This window comes from Eubalaena glacialis, chromosome 18 (genome assembly GCF_028564815.1).
Source record: "Eubalaena glacialis isolate mEubGla1 chromosome 18, mEubGla1.1.hap2.+ XY, whole genome shotgun sequence".
Lineage (NCBI taxonomy): Eukaryota > Metazoa > Chordata > Mammalia > Artiodactyla > Balaenidae > Eubalaena > Eubalaena glacialis.
The window spans coordinates 29,507,114-29,529,135 of record NC_083733.1 but is presented as its reverse complement, the minus strand read 5'-3'; the positions used below and the strand labels follow the sequence as shown (position 1 = coordinate 29,529,135).

The 22,022-nt window shown below is 47.7% G+C and overlaps 1 protein-coding gene across 3 annotated transcripts in view; it reads left to right on the top strand.

Annotated features, from left to right (window-relative positions):
• CES1 (carboxylesterase 1) overlaps window positions 1–21,670 on the top strand; it is a 67,156-nt gene extending 45,486 nt beyond the window's left edge. For all 3 annotated transcript variants that reach the window (XM_061174480.1, XM_061174479.1, XM_061174478.1), the window contains exons 3-14: window positions 25–169; window positions 2,914–3,047; window positions 5,256–5,409; window positions 6,894–6,998; window positions 8,864–8,968; window positions 11,628–11,666; window positions 11,992–12,132; window positions 14,592–14,672; window positions 15,376–15,523; window positions 19,858–19,989; window positions 20,945–21,017; window positions 21,295–21,670. In XM_061174480.1, the coding sequence (XP_061030463.1) occupies window positions 25–169; window positions 2,914–3,047; window positions 5,256–5,409; window positions 6,894–6,998; window positions 8,864–8,968; window positions 11,628–11,666; window positions 11,992–12,132; window positions 14,592–14,672; window positions 15,376–15,523; window positions 19,858–19,989; window positions 20,945–21,017; window positions 21,295–21,478 (1,441 nt within the window). In that variant the 3' untranslated portion in view covers window positions 21,479–21,670. The remainder of the gene's footprint in view (window positions 1–24; window positions 170–2,913; window positions 3,048–5,255; window positions 5,410–6,893; window positions 6,999–8,863; window positions 8,969–11,627; window positions 11,667–11,991; window positions 12,133–14,591; window positions 14,673–15,375; window positions 15,524–19,857; window positions 19,990–20,944; window positions 21,018–21,294) is intronic.
• Window positions 21,671–22,022: the final 352 nt, after the last annotated feature.

Below are 22,022 nucleotides of genomic sequence, written 5' to 3'. Positions count from 1 at the left end.
CTTTTCTCTCCTTGCCCCTCCCAGGTGCTCCCAAGACCCAGTGGTGGGGCAGAGACTCTCAGAGTTCTTTACCAACAGAAAGGAGAACATTAATCTCAAGTTTTCCGAAGACTGTCTTTACCTAAATATTTACACTCCTGCTGACTTGAGGAAGAGAAGCAGGCTGCCGGTAAGCAGTGGGAACAAATGGTCAAGGCTGCTGTAGACTGGAAGGGGATGAAGGCAGTGTTGGGTTGGGGCGTCTTGGACCAAGGCTGTTCCAGGGTCCCCAGGCTGTTCCCCAGGGGCCCCAGGGCTTTCTTTACCACCACAGCCAAACCTGACATCGGGGAACACCGGTTTTCCATACCTCAGTTTCCCATAGTGACAGACATAGGGCCTCTGGGGGAGTTTGCTGTGCATCTGTAATGCACATTTTAATTTTTCTAAGGTCTCTCATGCTAATAGATGGACAAGAAGGATTACTCTTAATTGTTAGATTAGGAATCTGATACCCAGGGTGGCTAAGACATAATTTCCAATAAAGTCAGAGCTGGAAGGAATCTTAGAGATAAGCCAACAACCCAACCCTTCCGTTACAGATAGAGAAACTGAAGCCCAGTGAGGGGAAGGCGAGGTCACAGAGTAGGGTTGGCAGGACTAGAGCATGGGTCTCCTGATCTTCAAGTCACGCTCACACACTAGCAAGTGGAGCCTGTGTGTGGCCTTTCCTCAGCACACAAAGACCTCCTCTGACAAACTTTCAGTGTCTCAGTGTCACAGGTGGAGGGTGCAGAGCCTGGAGCTACAGAGAAGCACTTTCCTTTGCCTTTGCCAACTATCAAGATTTTATTGTAGATAATTTCACTTCCTAATTGTCTTTGGCACAAGCTGATGACCCAGTGAGTCAGCATTTCCAGAATAAATGGAAGCCCAGAGATGGGGCAGCCTTCCAGACTCAGGCTGGAGGGTGTCGCTGGTCTGCTGGGAAAGGAGGGGTCAGTGGGGTAGAGACAGGAGGGGTGTGAGCACCCAGCCATCTCCCAGGAACACCCCTGGCATGGTGCCCAGATGTGGAGGAGGGCATCTGTGAACTTGTGAGTAGAAGGTGGCCCTACACATGCTTGGCTCAAAGAGGTGGGGACAATTGTTAATTCATTCATTCATGCATTCATTCATTCCCCTAGTACATACTCAGCGCCCCCATATGCATAGCTGGAATTGGGAGTTAAGAGAAAGGAGGAACATAAAACCATGACCACACAGCCCCTGCCTTCGAGGATCTTAGCGTCTGAGTTGCACAGAGCTGGACTAGCTTCTTCAGCAAATCACTGCTGACCAGCCCTTGGCTCAGCCTGGACTCAGAGATGACTGCACACTCAGTCCCTCCGCCCGGAGGGAGGCAGGGATCAGAGGTGTAGGAGGAGCAGGGGCTCCAGGAACCTGAAGCTGGAGAACCTCTACTATGGACACAGGCTCTGGAACCGCAGGATCTGGGTGTAAATCCTGGTTCCGCCTTTTACTAGCTGAGAGACCTGGCTCTGTTTCCTCAAATCAGGGATAATCACACACAAGTGTTCAATGATGAATATCAAGATTTATGTCAGTGTCTGACACAGCACATGAGGCAAGTCTTGCTGATGCATTAGTTAGAGTTGAAGGGAAGAAATTCCTCCTGCCCCAACAGCCAGCCTACTGCACCGTGGCCGTTGGCTGCCGTGTGCTGGGCAGCTCAACATGTGGACTCTGGAGCCAGACTGCCTGGGTTCAAGTCCTGCCTCCACCACCTATTAGCTGTGTGACCTCAGGGTGGTTAAGTGCCTCAGTTTTCCTGTCTGTAAAATGGGACAATGGTAGTCCCTATCTCGTGGATGGTTTATTTTTAAATGCTTAGAGCAGTACTTGACACATAGTTCATGTATGAGTTCTTTGATTTTTTTTAATTAACAAAATCTTTTTTTTTAATTTATTTATTTAATTTATTTATTTTTTTTGGCTGCGTTGGGTCTTCATTGCTGCGCGCGGGCTTTCTCTAGTTGTGGCGCGCGGGGGCTACTCTTTGTTGTGGTGCACGGGCTTCTCATTGCGGTGGCTTCTCTTGTTACAGAGCACGGGCTCTAGGTGCCTGGGCTTCAGTAGTTGTGGCACACGGGCTTAGTTGCTCCGCGGCATGTGGGATCTTCCCGGACCAGGGCTCGAACCTGTGTCCCCTGCATTGGCAGGTGGATTCTTAACAACTGCACCACCAGGGAAGCCCTAACAAAATCATTATACTATTATTTTAGCCATTCTCACTTTCTTGCTATGTGAACTCTTTAAATTCAGGGTCACGCATTATGAATTGTCATGTCCACTCTCAGCCTCAATTCTTACCACAGTCCCTGGCACCTAGTAGGTTTTCAAATCATATTCATCAAATGATTGAAGACCTCTTAGAGGAGGTGGCTTTTAGGCTGGGCTTTGGAGGATGGGTGAGATCTGGGGAGCAGAGGAGGCAGCGGGAAGGCCTATTAAGAAGAGGTACCACCCGGGGCGTGTGCTTCTTGACATGATCATCATTCACGTGAGAAGTTTATTTCACCACACGAAAGGTAACTAAGGTGAAGCTGAAATAAGCTTCTGACCAAGGGCTGTTGCATGCGGAGTGTGCTGAGCTGCGTGAGGGGTCCAGGAGTGAGGGCGGTGGGAGTGTTGGGGAGAAGATGACGCTCTTAGCCTTGGCTGTTTCCATGATGATGTTCTCAGCATGAAGAACCCTGGCAGGAGGTGGCACTGAGGCAGGGGAGACAGGCAGGGGCAGCCAGGGCGCACTGAGTGGGGTGGTCGCCTGGGCCACAGCTGGGAGAACGGGTAGATGACCAAACCAGACAGCCTCTTGAGGTCTTTCCCGGCTCTGCTTCCTGTGACCTGTATGGTTGCTTCCTCCCCATCCAGGTGATGGTGTGGATCCACGGAGGCGGTCTGATGTTGGGCGGGGCATCAACCTATGATGGGCTGGCCCTCTCTGCCCATGAAAACGTGGTGGTGGTGACCATTCAGTACCGCCTGGGCATCTGGGGATTCTTCAGGTAAGACACTGGACTCTCTTCACGGCACACTGACCCTCAGTGTGGGAGTGCTAGGACCCCACTCTGGTCATGCAAGCCCTCAAAGGGATCTTTGCTAGGTTCCCTACTAAGACGTGCAAGTCCCCTCATAATTGGGCTCTACCTACCTTCTCCTTCCCCAGCCACCCTGGTCCACTTACTTGCATGTAAAATGCCTAATCTGCCTGACAAACTCCTATTATTCCTGCAAAGCCCAACCCAAATGTTACCTCGTCTGAAATACTCATCTCTTTTTCACCTGTGCTGCCCAGCATGTTGCATACCTCTAAGATGACAGTTAACATGCAGCGCAGCAGTTAGAGGCTTATACATCTTACCTCATGGGGAAGTAAAGAAGGAGCAGACTCATGTGGAAGCTCCGTAAATTCTTGTAGGTGGGGGAACGGGTGGCTGGAACTGGGAGGTTGTAACGAGCACCTGACTCCAGTGGACACATCTACTGAGAGGAGCATAGTGCCCACTCACCCCATTTCCTTCGTGGAGCTTGGCACATGCGTGAGCGAAGGCTCGAGTCTCCTCCATGGAGTCTCCGTGGGGGCAGGAACCGGCCTTCCTGCAGGCACAGTTACTGAGCCTTTTCTGAATGCACCAGCCGCAGGACCTCTTACCCTCAGATGGCTGGTGGGTGGGCTGGGGGAGGGGTGGTCATCTCACTGGAAAGACCTATGGGCTGGAGGAGGGTTGTCCCAGGCGAGTCATGTCCCGGGATGTGTCGCCTTCACTGAGACTCCTCATCTCCTTCTCCCACGGCCCACGGCTGCTCCCAGTTACAATATAACTGCGTACACTCTCCCCCCTTCCTCTCCCCCAGGCTCTCCTCTACCTCGTCAGTCAGGGTTTCACCCCAACCAGACACCAGACTGCTCTGGTCCAGGTCACCAGCGGCCCAGCCTTGGCAGCAACCGCACGTGATCCCTCAAATCTTCTTGAAAAATTTCCTTCTCTTGGCTCCTGGCCACCTCCTCCCTCATGGCTACTCCTTCTCGGCCCCTCCCGGGCCCTCCCCCTCCCCGTCTCAGCCTCTGTGTGCATCTTCTTCTCTGTCCCACTGGTTCCCTGAGTGACCTCGGGGCACTTCCAAGCTCCCTATTTATAGCCCATTTCTCCTTTGAAACCCACAGGTACATCATTAACTACCTCCTGCCATCCGCACGGGACATCTGAGGGCACCTCTCCCTTCCACGGACAAACTTAACCCTTGACTCCCGAGGCCCCTCCCCCCAAACACTCCTCCTTTCCCCACAGGGCCTCCTGCTTAGCTGCAGGCAGCTCCACCCTTCCAGTTACTCAGGATAAAAGCCTGTGGCCACTTGGATTCTTTTCTTTTTCTCACACCCCACATCCAGTCACCAGCAAATCCTCTTGGCTCCACTTTTACAATATATTCAGGATCCAACCACTTCTCACCTCCTCCCTTGTGGTCACCCTGTTCAAAGCACTCTGTGTCTCTCCTCTGGATTGTTGTAATAACACCTACTTTTTAAAAAAATATTTTATTTATTTATTTGGTCGTGCTGGTTCTTAGTTGTGGCAGGTGTGCTCCTTAGTTGTGGCTCGCAGGCTCCTTAGTAGCTGCATGTGAACTCTTGGTTGCAGCATGCATGTGGGATCTAGTTACCTGACCAGGGATCGAACCCAGGCCCCCTGCATTGGGCGCGTGAGTCTTAACCACTGTACCACCAGGGAAGTCCCATAACACCTACTTTTATAACCCTGCTATTTTACACCATGTCTGATCCACACAGTAGCCAAAGTGATCATTTAAGACATAAATGGAATCATGTCATCCCTGCAATGGCTTCCTAACTTACTCAAGATGACATTGACATCCTTACCGAGGCCCTCAGGGCCCTCTGTAGCTGTATGTCCTAGACTCACTCTTTTGTTCACTGGACCCCGGGACCTTTGCCTGTGCTGTTTCTTCTGCCTGGAATTCCCTTTGGAACTGTAGAATAGTAGATGCTCAATAAATAGATGTGGGATGGATGTGTAGAGTGATACAGCGGAACAATGCTGCAGGATGGGAGGCAGGTGAAGACCCCAGTGTCAGGGCTGTGGAAGCCCAGCCTTTTCCAGAAGGCTCACCCAGACACCTAGCCCCATCTGTGGTCCTGAGGGCCCTGCTGTGACATCTCTGCTCTCAACCCCACCCTATTCTCTTACTCACAGCACAGGGGATGAACACAGCCGGGGGAACTGGGGTCACTTGGACCAGTTGGCCGCATTGCACTGGGTCCAGGAGAACATTGCCAACTTCGGAGGAGATCCAGGCTCTGTGACCATCTTTGGAGAGTCAGCAGGAGGGGAAAGTGTCTCTATTCTTGTAAGTGTTCCTGGCCCTGATGTGGCTACCGATGGGACCCCCTTGCAGACCAGCCAGTCTAGTCATGGGACCTTTACTTACAAGACCTGGATTCAAGGCTGACCCTACTCTGTGCAGCGTCAGATGGTGGAAAGTTATGGCCAAACTTTCCTTGGCCCCCAGGAAGCTCAGAGCTCAGCTTAGCATCCTGGGGCCATATCATCTCCAGCCACGGCTGCAACGGAGACATTCCTCCTGTCCTGTGTTGGTTGAGCTCTTACTCTCCTTCCTAATCATTTTACCATTAGTACTCACCTCACTCCCCTTGGGAAGTAGGGGTGGGTGTAAATTCTGAATAAAAAGAGGCAACCATGAAGTTGGGTGCAACGTCATTATTTGGCTTGAAGCCAGATCTACAGTTCAAGGGGACACGAGCACTAAGAACAGGTCAGAGGCCTCCTCTGAGGAGGTCTGATGGCTTGTTCATGCTCAGGAAGGAGGGCAGCAGTCTCTGGGACTGAGGATGGAGCTGGGCTGGGGGAGGAGGGGTAGAGAGAGGAAGGAGGATGGAAGGGGGGATGGGACCGCGGATATGGAACACAGACACAACCTGGGAGCCTGATGTGGGGAATGGGAATAGGGAGACACTGAGGGAAGCAAAGATGGAAAACCAGACTAGAAGGCGCTGGGAGCTGTTAGAAACCCTCCAGCTGCCTCACAGTTGAGCAGAAGGTCAGTGCTATTACTGCATTTTTAAAACATATGTTGGATTCATAGTTGAATATTCAGAGGAAAATGTTTTTATTTTATAAAATGGAGAAAAAAGAAAAGCATAGATAACTCCCCCAAAATAAAAATTCATCCACAATCCCATTAGCCCGGGATTGTCACCATGGACAGTTTTATTTTTCTAGTCTTTTTTCCATGAATCTATCTATCTATCCTCTATCATCTATCTACCTATCTATCTGTGTCTATGAATTTTTAAACAAAAAAACTTCCTTAATATTATAACACAAATATTTCCCTAACCATTAGTTATTCTTTCACATTTTTTGTGTGTATAGTCGAGTATAGTATTTCATTGTAAGAATGAAAAATACCTTATTTACCCAATGTCATATATTAGAACCTTGTGTTATTTCCAATTTTTACTGTTATAAATAACACGAACATTTTAGAGATATTTGTGTGCCTCCATGATCATTTTCCTTAAAATAAATCCTAAGTAATGGAAATGGGGAATCAGAACTGTGCCTTTAAAGTGTTGCTAGGAATTGCTGAGCTGCCTTTCAGATACTTTGATTGTTATAATCAGTGTGTGCCACATACTTCCTGTTTTGTCCTTCACTCTGCTCCTGGCTCCTTCCAGCTGAGGTTTTCTTGCAGAAGCCGGGCCCCAAGGTCTCCAGGGGAACAGCCCAGGACAGGGCTGTGGATCGGGGTAGCTCTTGAAGACCCCTCCCCGTGAGCATAAACTCCCTTTCTCGCCACCCTCCTCCCAGGTGTTATCTCCCCTGGCCAAGAATCTCTTCCACCGGGCCATCTCTGAGAGTGGTGTGGCCCTCACTTCTATCCTGGTCAAGACAGACGTGAAGGCTGCAGCTAAGGTAGGTCTCACACTGGACTGTCCCCACACCCTTTGCTCTGCTCTCCTGGAGTTGTCAGGGTCTTTCTTGCTGTGGGAGCCGGCTGACATCCTCAAAGAATCACAGAAGTGAGGGTGGCTGAGCAGGGAGGGCAAGGACACACCTCAGCCCACCTCCACCTTCTACCACTGAGCAAACTGGGGCAGAGAGGGAAGCACTTGCCAAGGTCAGCGAGTGATCAGGGCAGAGCCGGACTCAAGCTCATGACTCTGGGCTGCCAGCCCCATGCACGGTCCACTGACCATATTTCCTAAAAGAGGGGTGCTGGGCTGGATGTGTCTGGTGGACTGTCATTGTGTCTTGCCTCTCTCAGGGTCTGAGGTCTGGTGAACTCATTTGTACCATGTGGGCCTGGAGTGGATTCTCCTTGGGGGCTTGTGACTGGGGTGGGTTCCTGAAGAATTCATTCATTGATTCATTCATTCACTCAACAAATAGTTTTGATATAATCTGACATCTTGCAACCTCATGAAGCTTCTGTTATAATTGAGGAGACAGATTAATAATTATATAATTGCACAACTTACAAAATGTCAACTGTGACTAGAGCAATAGAGGAGAGATACCTGATGTCATAACAGAATCCAAAAGGAGCACTTAGTCCAGTGGATAGGGGGAGGTTATCAGGAAAGGCTTCATGAAAAAAAGTGATCAACGAGTTGAGATGAGAAGGATGAACAGTAAATTACTTGGTAAGAAAAGAATATCCAGGAAGAGGGAACAGCCTGTGCAAATGTCCTGTGGCAGGAGCAGGTATCTCAAGTGAGAGAGAGTGAGAAAGGCTGCTGCGGCCCGAGCAGAAAGAGCAGGCGGAACCTGGAGTGAAGTGAGGATGGGGCCGTCGGCAGGGCCACGCTGCATAGGACCTGGTGAGGACTTTGTCTTTATTTGGGGAGTGTTAGGAAGCCAAGGAAGGGTGCGCAACAGGGAGGCTCTGCTGAGGACTGTGCGCTGGAGTCATGATGTGGAGCGTTTTCGTCGGGCTGTGAGAGCTGGTTAGGTGGACGGGTGGGGGCAGCAGGCAGACTTAAAGGGACTGCCTGGTGAGCAGGAGGGGAGGAGATAAGACACCAAGAATTTAAACAATTGTTGAGACTGTTTTTCAGAATTCTTTGGCTATTAACAGCAGAAGCCCATTGATCAGGCTTAAGTCAAGAAGGGGGAGTTTATTTAAAGGAAACAAAGGTGGCAGAAATGGTGCTGGATTTTGCTATCAAACAGGACCAGAAATTGGCAGAATGAAGAATCCAAGACTCTTATTCTTGCTCTCTCTCTCTCTCTCTCTCTCTCTCTCTCTCTCTCCCTCCCTCTCTCCCCCCTCTACTTCTTCATGTGCCTTTTTATTTAATTTTTCACCAAATACATACTGAGCATTGATTGTATGTCAGACACTGGACCAGGCTCTGGGCAGCCCATGTGCACTCTCCATGGTCCCACCATCATGGAGCCTGACTTCTCTCCTTCTGCATCTTCCCCTCTGGCTGCACTTTGCAAGTGTCTAGCCTGAGGCCAAAAGGCTATTAACTGGGTGAGCCGAGATTTGAAATCAGACAGTGGATTCTGGATTCCATGCTCTTAAGCCCCACTCCATGCTGCCTCTCTTTAGATGTTCAGCTTTGAGATCATTATGGCCACTTGAACAGAGATAAGGCAGCAGAGGCTGAGGAGTATAATTGGCACGTCTGGGATCCAGGACAAACTGGTCTAGAGTATCTTCTGCTACCATGTGTTGACTTTAGAAATTGAGGTTGGAACAGAACACTTCGTTATTGATGGAGGGAAGAGACAGGGCTCTTGAATTCTGCTGTCACCTGTGATCTCTGCAGAAAATTGCTGTCTTTGCTGGGTGTAAAAGCACCACCTCAGCTGTCCTTGTTCACTGCCTGCGCCAGAAGACAGAGGACGAGCTCTTGGAGATAACGCTGAAGATGGTAAGTACATCCACTCTCATGGCCACACAAGCTCCCCGTCCTGTAAACATGGCCCCAGGCTTCATCATTTCAGCTGTCCCCTTGCCCTGGAAAAACTACCTAGGACAGTTTCTCACCTCTCAAGAGTAGTGTCAGACTGGATCTGAATGGGGAATTTCCTTCTTTCTTTTTTATTATGAAATATCTCAGATGTTAACAAAGACAAAAAATAACATAATGAACAACTGTGTAATAACTCCTCATATCTATCAAAACTTACTTTTTCCAATCTTGTTTTTCTAATAGATTTTTTTATATGTGACTATTTTCTTTACTGTAAATATATATACATGTCACATACAATTTACCATTTTAATCATTTTAAGTGTATAATTCAATGGCATTAATTATACTCATAGTATTGTGCAACCATCACCACTATTTCCAAAAATTTTCATCATCCCAAACAAAAAATCCCTACCTCTTTAAACAGTAACTCTACATTCTCCCCTTCCCCCCAGTCTCTGGAAACCTCTGATCTACTTTCTGTCTATGAATTTGCCCATCCTAGATTCATTCTCATAAGTGGAATCTGATAGATTTTTAAGAAATTAAACATTACATATTCTCAGAGGTGATTACCATCCTGAATTTGGGGAATGGGGTTATTTAGAACAAAGATTTTCAGAAAGGTTGTCACAATTGTCTTGGTTAATTTAGAAACCACCTCAATTATAATCCAGTGGTGGCCCAATTTTTAGATTTTCTGTATGTCTGCCTCAATAGTGACTCACATAAACATATATCTACCCATTCATCCATCCAACCATCCATCCATCTATTCATCCATCCATTCATTCATCATCTGATTATACATCTGTCCATCCACCAATGAATCCAATTCATCAATATCTTTTCATCAATCTAATATCAATTCATCTATAACATTCATTCATCTGTTATCAATCATTCATATATCTGTATTTCATCATCCATCTCTCTAAAATCAATGATCCATCCATCACCTAATCTGCTAGCTATCATCCATCTATCCACTTATCCCCCCAATTCACCCATACTCCAAGTATTGACTAATTCCATCCATCCATCCATCTGTCTTTGTTAACTGTATGGGGGGAGGTAACAGAGTGGGTGATGCAGACATAACTGGATGTAGTCCCTGCTCATAAGGAACTATTCAAGGAGAAACACACCCATATACTTAGTGGATTAAGTGTGGTGGGAATACAGAGAGGGGAAGTATTCATTATAGTAAGCAGGGATGCTTCACAGAGAAGGTGCATTTCAGGATTGGTGGATGGCTATGGTAGTGGGTCATCACAGGAAGCTACAGCACAACAGATACCCAGAGAACACCACATTTAGAGCCAGTGGGAACTATTGGAGTAGCCCGAGTGCCTGGCCTCTCTGTCTGGACCCTGGACACCTGCGGATGCTCCTGGACCCCCAGTGGCCAGCCTCCAGCACTGGACTCTGCTCTGTTTCCATGGGTTAAGTCAAACGTAGCCTTGGATCCTGGTTTCTCAGGCTCAAATAAGGTGACCAATGTGTTCAAAGACAAAAACACAACTGTTTCCTGATGCCTGGCAAGAGGTAAATTTATTTCAGCAATTCTCCATGTGGCACAAGAGATCCGCTTATAAGGGGAGAGTCGGTGACTTTGGGAAAATCCAGAGAACCTAAGAGCCCATGTTATCCTTCTGAGATCTGAGATCACGTAGAGGTGTTTCCATGATTATCCTCTCTCCCCAGTAACACACGCGGGTGCGCGCACACACACACACACCCCTGGATTGCGGGGCTACAACCCATAACGGAGGGACCCTTACTGGGACTTCCTGCATACTGGTCAGGCCTGTTAGCTACAGTGTCACAATAAAATCAGCACAATCTTGGTGAACTCACAACAAAGAGAAGCGTGGGGTGGGGTGAATTTCAGTGAGCTTGTATGAGTCAGGATTTTCTAATGCAAGACGAGAAAACTAGAAAGGGGTATGTTGTAACAGAATCTTCAGGTTACTAACTGAAAAGTCCAGGAGTTGATGACTTCAGGCATGTCCGGATCCAGATGCACATATGATATTATTAAGACTCTGTCTCTATCCCTCAGCTTTTTACCTCTCTGTGTTGGCTTCACTCTCAGGGAGATTTGTCCCCTGGGGAGGTTAGACAAGAACAGTATTCTAGACTTACATCCTATCTGCTTAGAAACCCTCTTTCCCAATAATTCCAGCAAAAGTTTTGGGTAAACTCTATTGAACTCACATGGGCACATGTCCATCCCTGAAGTAATCCCTGTCTTCAGGGAGATGGTGCACCTCAGGTCACATATAGATGCCTGGAATCGTGGAGTGAGACTGGGGAAGAGGGAGTCCCCCAAAGGAAAATTGGGGTGTTTTTGCCTGGAGGAACAAGAAGGGGAGATGGATGGAGGGCAGGGCAGGCACAAGCAACATTCCTCTCCAGAGCTCCCCTCCCCCGTCCCATACCTACACCCTGTGCTCATGCCCAGGGGAGCTGGTGCCCTGCCCACTTCCTTTCAGCCCAGCCAGGGTGGCACCAGGAGGGAGGACTTGATACCTTTGACGCACAGCTCACAAGGATCAGCTTTTCTCCCAGGAAGCCTTCTCACCCGCAACCTCTGCCTTTGTCTTCACAGAAATTTTTCACTCTTGATTTACATGGAGACCCCAGCGAGGTAAGATGCTTACAAGAACTGACTATAGATGGAGAGATGCATATAGATATACATACCCTTCAAATTAAATACACGTTATGTTATATAGTTTATACCAACTTGAGTGAAGATTTGCCCGCATCACCTAACCACTGCTGGCCCTGGTCAGAGTTCTGCCCTCTGGGGTCCACAGACTTAGTCCCCTTTGTTAGGACCCTGAGTATGTGGCCACCGCCCATGGGCATACAGGTCTGCGATGGCGGCTGTGAGCTCAGGCAGGTGGAGAGGGGGACGCGGGTGTGACCTCGAAGGGGAAGCACAGACACGACGCTGCCCTCTTCCCCAGAGCTTTCCTTTCCTGCCCACCGTGCTTGACGGAGTGCTGCTGCCAAAGACGCCCAAAGAGATTCTGGCTGAAAAGAATTTCCACCCCGTTCCCTACATCGTGGGAATCAACAAGCAGGAGTGTGGCTGGATTCTGCCAATGGTGAGAAAGTGCAGGCCTCTTAGACTCGCCTCCCCTGCCCGTCACATCACCCCTCCCATCTCTGGTCACAGGACCCCTCCTTCTACGCACCCCCCTCTGGGGCCTTCATACACCTTGACGTTTCCGTGGAAACCTTCTCCACGATGGCCCAGCTGTCACCTGGGTGGTGCGGCCCTGGGGACCCACACCCCCACACACTCTCTGCTTGTCCTCCCATCCAAGAATCCTGAAATGTCAGTGCCAGGAGGGCTGGTAGAGATAATCATTGGGCAGATGAGAAACCCAAGGCCTGGAAAGGGGAAGGGGCTTGGGAGTTAAGGAGAGTGAGGCCTGGGACCTGCAGCCTCTCCCCTGGGCTTGGTGCTTTCTTAGTTTCTCCATAAATTCCACCCACCCACACCCCACACTCTCAGTCGTCTAACTGGAAAGATTCGAAGGAGCCTGCTTCCTCCTGAGTTAAAATTGACTTCTAAAAGTTAGGAAGAGCTTTCCCTTCTGCCAAAGATAAACGAAGCCAGACACTAGTTGAAGTGGTAATGAGTTTGATTCAGTGACACTCTTGCTATAGGGAAAAGATCAATTGTAAACTGAACCCAAATCCCTGAAACAAAAGGCTGGAGCCTATTTACGGCTGGGGGCGCGGGGAGGGGGGATTTGTCCGTGAAACTGGGCCACCTGGATTTGTTAGCTGGCATTTATCTGGAGAAGAAGCAAACTTCTGTCTTTATGACAGGAGGCCGTGGTGTAAGTAGAAGCAAGTCTCCCACTGAAGTTAGGCATTATCTTTCCACAGGGACTGGGGGAGAGAGCAAGAATTATCCCCTGAATGTTTGCTTTTCATAAAAGATGGCTCTCAGGTCCTTGAGAAAACAGGTTGGAGCAGTGGTTTTACATCCCAAAGGGCAGAAAAAGGATTTATAATTACAAGGTTTCTAAAGTAACTGCACTAAGAAAGGGTTCAGGGACATACCTGCCTATCACCAGGTTTTGGCTAGAACAAACAGTAAAATCTCCTGGCAGCGCAGAGCTTTTTAAGGGGGCCTGGGGTCATCCTGGGGACATGGCCTTAAGCTGCTTGTAGCCGTGCTAGAGTTTGGTCAAGTCACTTAGTGCAGAGGTTTTTTTTGTTTTTGTTTTTAATTTTTATTTATTTATTTATGGCTGTGTTGGGTCATCGTTTCTGTGCTAGGACTTTCTCTAGTTGCGGCAAGCGGGGGCCACTCTTCATCACGGTGCGCGGGCCTCTCACTATCGCGGCCTCTCTTGTTGTGGAGCACAGGCTCCAGACGCGCAGGCTCAGTAATTGTGGCTCACGGGCCTAGTTGCTCCGCGGCATGTGGGATCTTCCCAGACCAGGGCTCGAACCTGTGTCCCCTGCATTAGCAGGCAGATTCTCAACCACTGTGCCACCAGGGAAGCCCAGTGCAGAGTTTTGATGGAGTCATTATGTGCAAAGTTCTGCAGTTCTTCAGAATGATTTCAGAGGTTATACCAAAGGACCAAAACCATAATGGCAGGATTTGGGGCTTTCTCTGCTATCTGACACAGGTGGGGTATTTGTGAGGTCTGTGTTATCTGCCCCAGAGCCCTCCACTTCAACACTTGGCTGGCTGGAACCTTCCCTCTCTGTCTTGATGACCACTGTGGAGACTCTAGCCTAAATATATATATATGTGCACACATATATATGCACGCATATACACACACACACATATATATATACATATATATACATACATACACACACACACAAAGACTGGGACAGCTTCCCTTAACAATTACTTTATCTTCTTTGCATTCCTTGATTTCTAGATATAAAAGTCCATTTGATTCATTGATTTTGCCCAACTCATCAAAGACCCATGCCCTACAGAGTGAAGTAAGTCAGAAAGAGAAAAGCAAATACCGTATGCTAACACATATATATGGAATCTAAAAAACAAACCAAAAAATGGTCATGAAGAACCTAGGGGCAAGATGGGAATAAAGACGCAGACCTACTAGAGAATGGACTTGAGGATATGGGGAGGGGGAAGGGTAAGCTGGGACGAAGTGAGAGAGTGGCATGGACATATATACACTACCAAATGTAAAATAGATAGCTAGTGGGAAGCAGCTGCATAGCACAGGGAGATCAGCTCGGTGCTTTGTGACCACCTAGAGGGGTGGGATAGGGAGGGTGGGAGGGAGACGCAAGCGGTAAGAGATATGGGGATATATGTATATGTATAACTGATTCACTTTGTTACAAAGCAGAAACTAACACACCATTGTAAAGCAATTATACTCCAATAAAGATGTTAAATAAATAAATAAACAATAAAAGACTCAAAAAAAAGACCCATGCCCATCAAGATATGACAGTGACCTTCAGCCTGCATTGGTTTGGTTTGTTGGTCACTTCGGTTTTTCTTGCCATTACCGGATGATTCACAATTGCTTAACCTTTGTTTTAACAGTTCATGGGCTACTCATTCTCTGAAGGCAAGCTGGACCAGAAGACAGCCACATCACTCATGTGGAAGTCCTACCCCATCCTTGTAAGAGTCTAGGAATCACAGGAACTGGCTGAGCCCTAAAGAGGGGAAGAGGCTTGTCCCCAGTTGCAAAGCAACTAATGGCAGAATGAATACTGGGGCTAGGGGGTTCTGCCCCACTTTTTCTGCTTTTCTTATCACTACCCAGGGTTGAGGGAGGGGGAAAGTTTGCACTGGGCTCAGAAAGTTCACCATTAACACAAGAAGAGAAACTGTGTCACTCACCAGGGGTGGTGAAGTCAAAAATCCAGAAATAGCAAAATTAAAACCACCAAATGAATGAAGAGTATTTGGTAAGAGTTTATGGTACATAAAAAATAGTTCACGCCCTGGGGGCTTCCAACTTCAAAGACTGGTAGGCAGCTTGGGGGCATGAAGTAACAGGATGGCTTATAAAGTGAAAATGAGGACGTTGTTAACATTTTCAGTGATTGCTTATTACAATAGAGGTTTTCAGGTGGCAAGGGATTGGTTAAAAGTGATTATCTCATACTATTTTAGGGAGATGACTTAAGTTTATTTTGTGATTGTCAGAGGGATTTACAAAAAATAACCTAAGTTAGGTTTTGCTTATGTGCATGAAATAAGCTAGAGTTAGTTTTGCTTACATGGCTTAAATGGTTTTGTCTGCACAGATAATTCATAAGTCTGGTCTCCATTTTATATTTAACTTTAACAGTGGTCACTTTCATTCGATCTATTTCAGAGCATCCCTGAGGAACTGACCGCGGTGGCCGCTGACACGTATTTAGGAGGAACAGATGACCCTGCCAGAAAGAAAGACCTGTTCCTGGACTTGATTGCAGATGGGGTGTTTGGTGTCCCATCTGTGAATGTGGCCCGTCACCACAGAGGTGAGTCCCAGACATTGGATGGGAGAGGGATACTGACCGCTCCAGCTTCACTGACTGTCCTGCCCAGCCCTCAGCACAAACACATGTGGAAATTGCTGAGGGTCGTACATCCAAGGCTGATTGGATTTGGCCTGGGGTGGGGCACTGTCCTATTTTGGTTTCCACCAGAAGCAGACTCCGAGAAAAGGATCCAAATGCAAAGAGTTTATTTGGGGGGTGATCCCAGAAAACACCAGTAGAAGAGTGGAAAAGTGACATGAATGGAGAGGAAGCCAGTCCACACTGCACTGTCAAGAAAGCATCCACTGTGGACACGTGGACCTGGGGAGCTCTGGGAAACCAGCAGAACACATGTCTCAAGGTTATCCCTAGTGAGTGGCAAGAGAGCTGGGGTATTTATCCTCCAACTTTGACGAGTCATTGGTTGAAGGCTGTTCCCAAGGGCAGTTAATTCCCTGGTGCTTTGACCTGCTGCACACATGGGCAGAGTGGTCTCTGGCTGCCAAAGACCTCAGGCAAAGAGCTACGGATGCAGGAGGTGGAACTCAGGCTGGCATGCCCGGAAGCAGGGGATATGGGGAGGCACCGACAGCATCTGCCACAGGGCTCCTCACCTGAATTGCGGTGGTCTGTGGGGCTAGAGGGGAAATCTTGGAAGATAGGTCTTGGAAAGTTTCCAAGGTCAGAGCTATCTGCAAACTAGTTTGTTAACCAGTGGAGCTGGGGGTAGAGTGAGGCCAAGCATAGGATCAGGAGTGTTGTCTGGGACCAAGAAAGCTGAAAGGAGTGAGTATTGGAAGAGTGGGGCCACGTGGTCTAGAGAATGTCAATGTCTGTGGCTGGCTGTTGTCTCTCCCAGTGTGTGCTGTGTCTACCACGGGACCTTCCAACATTGACCCAAGACTGTGTGTAGGGTGTGAGGTCAGGGATGGATGAGCTCACCTGGAGAGGAGGTGTCCCTTTTGGGTACCTTTTGAGTTACTCACAGGACCCTTCATTTCTTGGAGACCTCATTCACCTAGTCTGCAAGCCAGGAGATGGTTCTGTGGTCCAGACCTCTCTGCCTAACGGTGCTAGAAGGGTTTTAAACTTTGAGACTTTATAAGCATGATAAAACGTAGCTGTGGCTGACTTACTCTGTCCCCAAGCACTCAGTACAGTAATTTGGAGGTGCTAGTTACCATTTCTTCCTCCCTAGGGTCCTGATGACCAGCCAGGGGCTGCCTGGGGTCAAATCTGTTCTTTCATAAATTTGGTCTTGACTCTTGCTACGTGTCTGATTTGTAGTGTCCCCTTCAGCATCCATGCTGCTCCCAGCCATACTGGACTTGAGTTTTTTATCTGACATCCCATGACTTTGAATTCAGGGTCTTATTGCCAGCACTTCCCAGAGTTTATCAATGTTATTTTTTCATTGTTGTATTTCTCTCAATCTCTTTTTGATAAAGTAGTTTTCTGAGTATAAAATTAATCTTACCATTGTAGAAAGTTTTGAAAATATGGGAACATGTTAAAGAAACAACTGTAGGGCTTCCCTGGTGGCGCAGTGGTTGAGAATCTGCCTGCTAATGCAGGGGACACAGGTTCGAGCCCTGGTCTGGGAAGATCCCACATGCCGCGGAGCAACTAGGCCCGTGAGCCACAACTACTGAGCCTGCGCGTCTGGAGCCTGTGCTCCGCAACAAGAGAGGCCGCGATAGTGAGAGGCCCGCACACCGCGATGAAGAGTGGCCCGCGCTCGCCGCAACTAGAGAAAGTCCTAGCACAGAAACGAAGCAACATAGCAATCAATCAATCAATCAATCAATAAATCTTAAAAAAAAAAAAAGAAGCAACTATATATTACTCACAATTCCTTCACCTAGAAGTATCAGCTATAAAGTTTTGACATTTTTTTCTATTAGCCTTTCCATGTCTTACACATAATTTTAAAATTAATTTTATGTTCATAGACAACTATATTGTAGGCATTTCCTCAATGTCAATAAAAATTCATGGAAAATATCAATTATTTCATGGTATGATGGATTAAAATTTACTTTAGTATTCCTGTCCTATTGGGTATTTAGCCTGGCTGCTCATTTTGATGCTATAGAAAACATCATACTCAGCCTTATGTGCATAAATCTTTAACCAAGTCTCAAATAATTTTCTTAGAGTTGGTTTTTAGAAGTGATATTATTAAGCTGAGCTGTAGGAGAATTTTAAAGTTCTTGATACATTTTGTGAAATTGCTTTCTGGTGTATGAGAGTGTGGATTTCTTAGTTCTCTCACTTGGGATAGTCAGATTAAAAGAATAAAAATAATGCTGCCAATTTTATATAAGTCCTTCCTCACCAAAAAAAGAACATCACACTGTTTTAATTTGCATATTTTTTATTACTAGCTGTCTCCTTCCCCCTGCTTTTCTTGTTGCTCCTAATTGTTATTATTGAAATGTCTACCCTACTTTCCTTTGAAGACGTGTGTTGTGATTGTAGGAATTTTTAAAAAATATTTATTTATTTGGCTAAGCCGGGTCTTAGTTGTGGCACACAGGATCTTCACTTATGGCATGCGGGATCTTTAGTTACAGCATGTGGGATTTTTAGTTGCGGCATGTAGGATCTAGTTCCCCGATCAGGGATTGAACCCGGGCCTCCTGCACTGGGAGCATGGAGTCTTAACCACCGGACCACCAGAAAAGTCCCCCCGTAGGAATTTTTTTATAAATCTCAGTGGTTTAAGGCAAAACACTGAAAAAAAAAGAAGAAAAAGAGGAATGAAAAGAAGAATATCTTTTGGGCAGCATGCTGCCATAATTAAGTTCTCTCATTCACACTAGGTCTTTCTTTGTATGGTTGGGTTCTGAGTTCCTTTCTAACACTTCTGAGTAGCAGAGGCAAGGGTAAACACCCTCCTTTCAGTGAGTTCTGCTTGACCCTGAAGCAGCTGTTTAGCAAGTGGATTATGGAACCACAGACGGATTGCTTCTTCCACACAATGCCTCTTGCTAAAGCAAGAGTGCAGTGAGTGGGGGGAAGGGAGGCAGTTAAATAAATAATTCTACATCCTCCTGTCAGGATGGCATATATTGTTAAGCTACTTTGTGGGCACATATTTAATGATATGAAGCAATTATTATAGTCATATGAAATAACATATACAATAGTATCCTAATTTTATATACATAAGTCGGATAAGTGCTAAAATATTAACAGAGGTTTCTCTGAGCGGTGGGATTAGATGTGATCTTTTTGTTCTTATTCCTTTTTTCTGCATTTTCCAAATGTGATTCTGTCCCCAGGAAGGGAAAAAGTGTGATATTGCCCCGCCAGTCTGACTTGGGGCCTGACCCTTCCCTGGTAGAGTCACTCGCTCTGGGCCTAATGATCAATGCAAAGCACAGAGCTCCCCAGGCGGGTGGCCCGTGAGTTAGCCCTGAAGGAGCCAGATGGGCAACTCTGATGAAGCATCAGCAGGAAAACTGACATCTTCTTGGGGCTTAGAGAGGGGGTGGTGAGAGTAGGGGCAGGGGAGAGGAGGAGGGAGGATCTTTACCCTTCCTCGGCCCCTTCTTCCTTCTGCCACCACCTTAACACTCCCTGGGCCAAGCAGGAAGCAAGACATGTGAGATGACAGAGAAAAAGGAAATGCTGAATTGTGGTTTCCTGAGACACAAGGAATAGACTCTCCCCTTTCTGCCTAGGCTTGTATTTAAATATCTGCCCTTTCAGACCAGCAACTTGGATTTACTTCACTCTTCTTGGAATACGTGTGAAAAACACCAGAAACGCTCAAAAATGGGCATAATAGAAGACACCTGTCAGGCTGCAGGTATTCTCCAAGGGAAAGAAGACTAACCTGTTAGCAATGAAATGTCGTGGTATTTCTGTGTACATAAACTGTGTATCTAGATGTTCTGGTGTGTGAATGCATCAGTAGGCAAAGAGGTTGATATGTATTGACCCAATGCCTCTATAACGATAGTTATTTTGAATCAATTTCCCCAAAGTTTCAACATTCATTCATTCATTCATTCAATAACCGGCTCAAATCCAGTTACACCTCCACCACCAGTACACCCTTAAGCAAGTCATAGAACTTTTCCCAAACTGTTTTTCTCTGTTATGCTGATAACCAGGGGCTTCCTGCAGGGACACACAGGGTCTGGCACACAGTTGGTTCTCACAATGGGCAGCTGCTGTTAATATTGTTGTTGTTCACTCAGGACCAGGCATGCCCCCAATTTCCTGATTGCTCACAGCGCCCCTCCCACCCACCTCTGGAGCCCTTGATACCATCCAGGTGTGCGTCTGCTGAAGTGAACTGTGCATGAATCCATGTCTTCCAGATGCCGGAGGCCCCACTTACATGTATGAGTTCCAGTATCGCCCAAGCTTCTCATCAGAGATGAAACCCAAGACGGTGATAGGGGACCATGGGGATGAGCTCTTCTCGGTCTTCGGGGCTCCATTTTTGAAAGGTGATGGCCCTTTGGTGACGACAAACTTGGAGTTAGGAGATCTGGGTTCAAGTCTTGGTTTGGTGGCCTTGGGCAAGTTCCTCCTTCTCTCCAGGTCTTAGTTTCCTGAATTCACCATAACAGAGTTGAAGGACAAAGAGTCCCAACCTTTCTCTTGCTCTAATGTGCACGATGGATAATGTGTATCCTTGCGCCCTCATCCATGGTCACTCTAAGAATCCAGACCTGGGCATCAGTAAGACAGGAGGTGGGTCACCTGCAGGGCCCTGCTCAGGGCTAGAATGCCACCACTCACTTCGCACTCACAAGAGCATATCAGAATGTACGTGAGAGTAAGGTTAGAATTGCTCTTAACCTTGAATCAGGACTAATATGTGTCTGTCTCTCCAACCATCTATCTATCTATCTATCTAAAACTCATATCTTTTAATATTTTAATACATTTAAGAGTATAATATTTTAAGGAAAAACTTTTCACAGATGTCTTCAATGTCTTAACCCTCAGCAGTTACCGACAACTTGTGTGTGACACAACCCAGGGCTGTTCATGACACCCAGTGCCTCTGGGCACTTTCTGGATGGATGACTATTTGGGGACCTTGCAGCTTGGTTATTTTTCAGATTCTATGAAAATGTGTGTGGGTGAAGGAGATTGAGAAGAGACCCAAAGGAGAGCATCCTGGGAGGTGGGGTTACTGTAGCAGAAACCCTGGGTTGTGGCCCTGTGACCCAGCCAGTTTATGGATTGACTACAACCCTTCACTGAGCCCGACCTAGGTCAGTAACTGTCAAGCTTAAAGTGCACTCGAATTACCCAAGATCTTCTTAAAATGCAGTTTTGACTCAGTAGGTCTGGAGTAAGGGCTCCGTTTCTGAATTTCTAACAAGTTCTCAAGGGCTGCTGCTGCCCCTGAACCACACTTTGAGTAGCAATGGCTTTGTCTCCTCCCCACAGGTGGTGCCTCAGAAGAGGAGACCAATCTCAGCAAGATGGTGATGAAATTTTGGGCCAACTTTGCTCGGAACGGGTGAGCTGGTGGCAAAGACGAGCAGGGTTGGGAAGGCGCAGGGCGTGTCTGCTGGGTGGGAGGAGCTTCCAACGTGTGATGGTCAAACTCCCCGCCCTGTGACCTCTGACGTGAGAGCTCCCTCAGTGGACAGGCTGCCCAGGAGATGGGCAGCCTCCTGTCTCTGGAGGCATATGAGCCTTTGGCAGAGATGAAGCCAGGGGGTCCCTGACAATCTCTGAGGGTTGTTGGGACCACACAGTAGCTTTGGGGAATTTCTATGTGATTCTGTTCCCAGGAATCCCAACGGGGAGGGGCTTCCCCATTGGCCAGTATATGACCAGAAAGAAGGGTACCTTCAGATTGGCGTCACCACCCAGGCAGCCGAGAAGCTGAAAGACAAGGAAGTGGCTTTCTGGAACGAGCTCCTGTCCGAGGAGGCGGCAAAGAAGCCACCCCAGTTAAAACATGCTGAGCTGTGAACGGGAGGCTCAGCTGGCCTTGGGAGCTTGTGGGACCCCAGACGGGTATTCTGTAGAAGGTGTTTGTGGGCCAAAGAGGCATCTTATTGTGGAGGCTGGGGAATTATCTGATGGGAGTAGCAGAGGTCAGGGAGGGGGAATTTCTGTTTCTGTGGCCTCAATTTTGGAAATAAATGTTCTTTTGGAGACCAAGTCAGTGTCTTTGTCTTGGGCTGGAATTAAGTCATCCTCATTAGCGAGAGAAGGATGAGAGAGGGCACCACTGGCAGGAAGGTGTCTCGGGCAGCTCTGGCTTGGCCTCTGGACAGGAAGAGTCCAGTAGGCTGGGCCCTGGGAGGGGCTGAGGGGGACACTGCATCTGCTCCATGTCTCTGGCCATCAACAGCTGCAGTAAGTGGATGTGAGGGAACCAGAGTGCAGTGTCCCTCTCCTCCATGTGGAGCCGCCTGTAGACGTGGAGGGGGCACAGACCGAGGATGTACCTGGAGTGGGAAAGAGGGGGACTTGCCATGGTGACACTGTGGCACTGTTGTGTGGCCCTTAC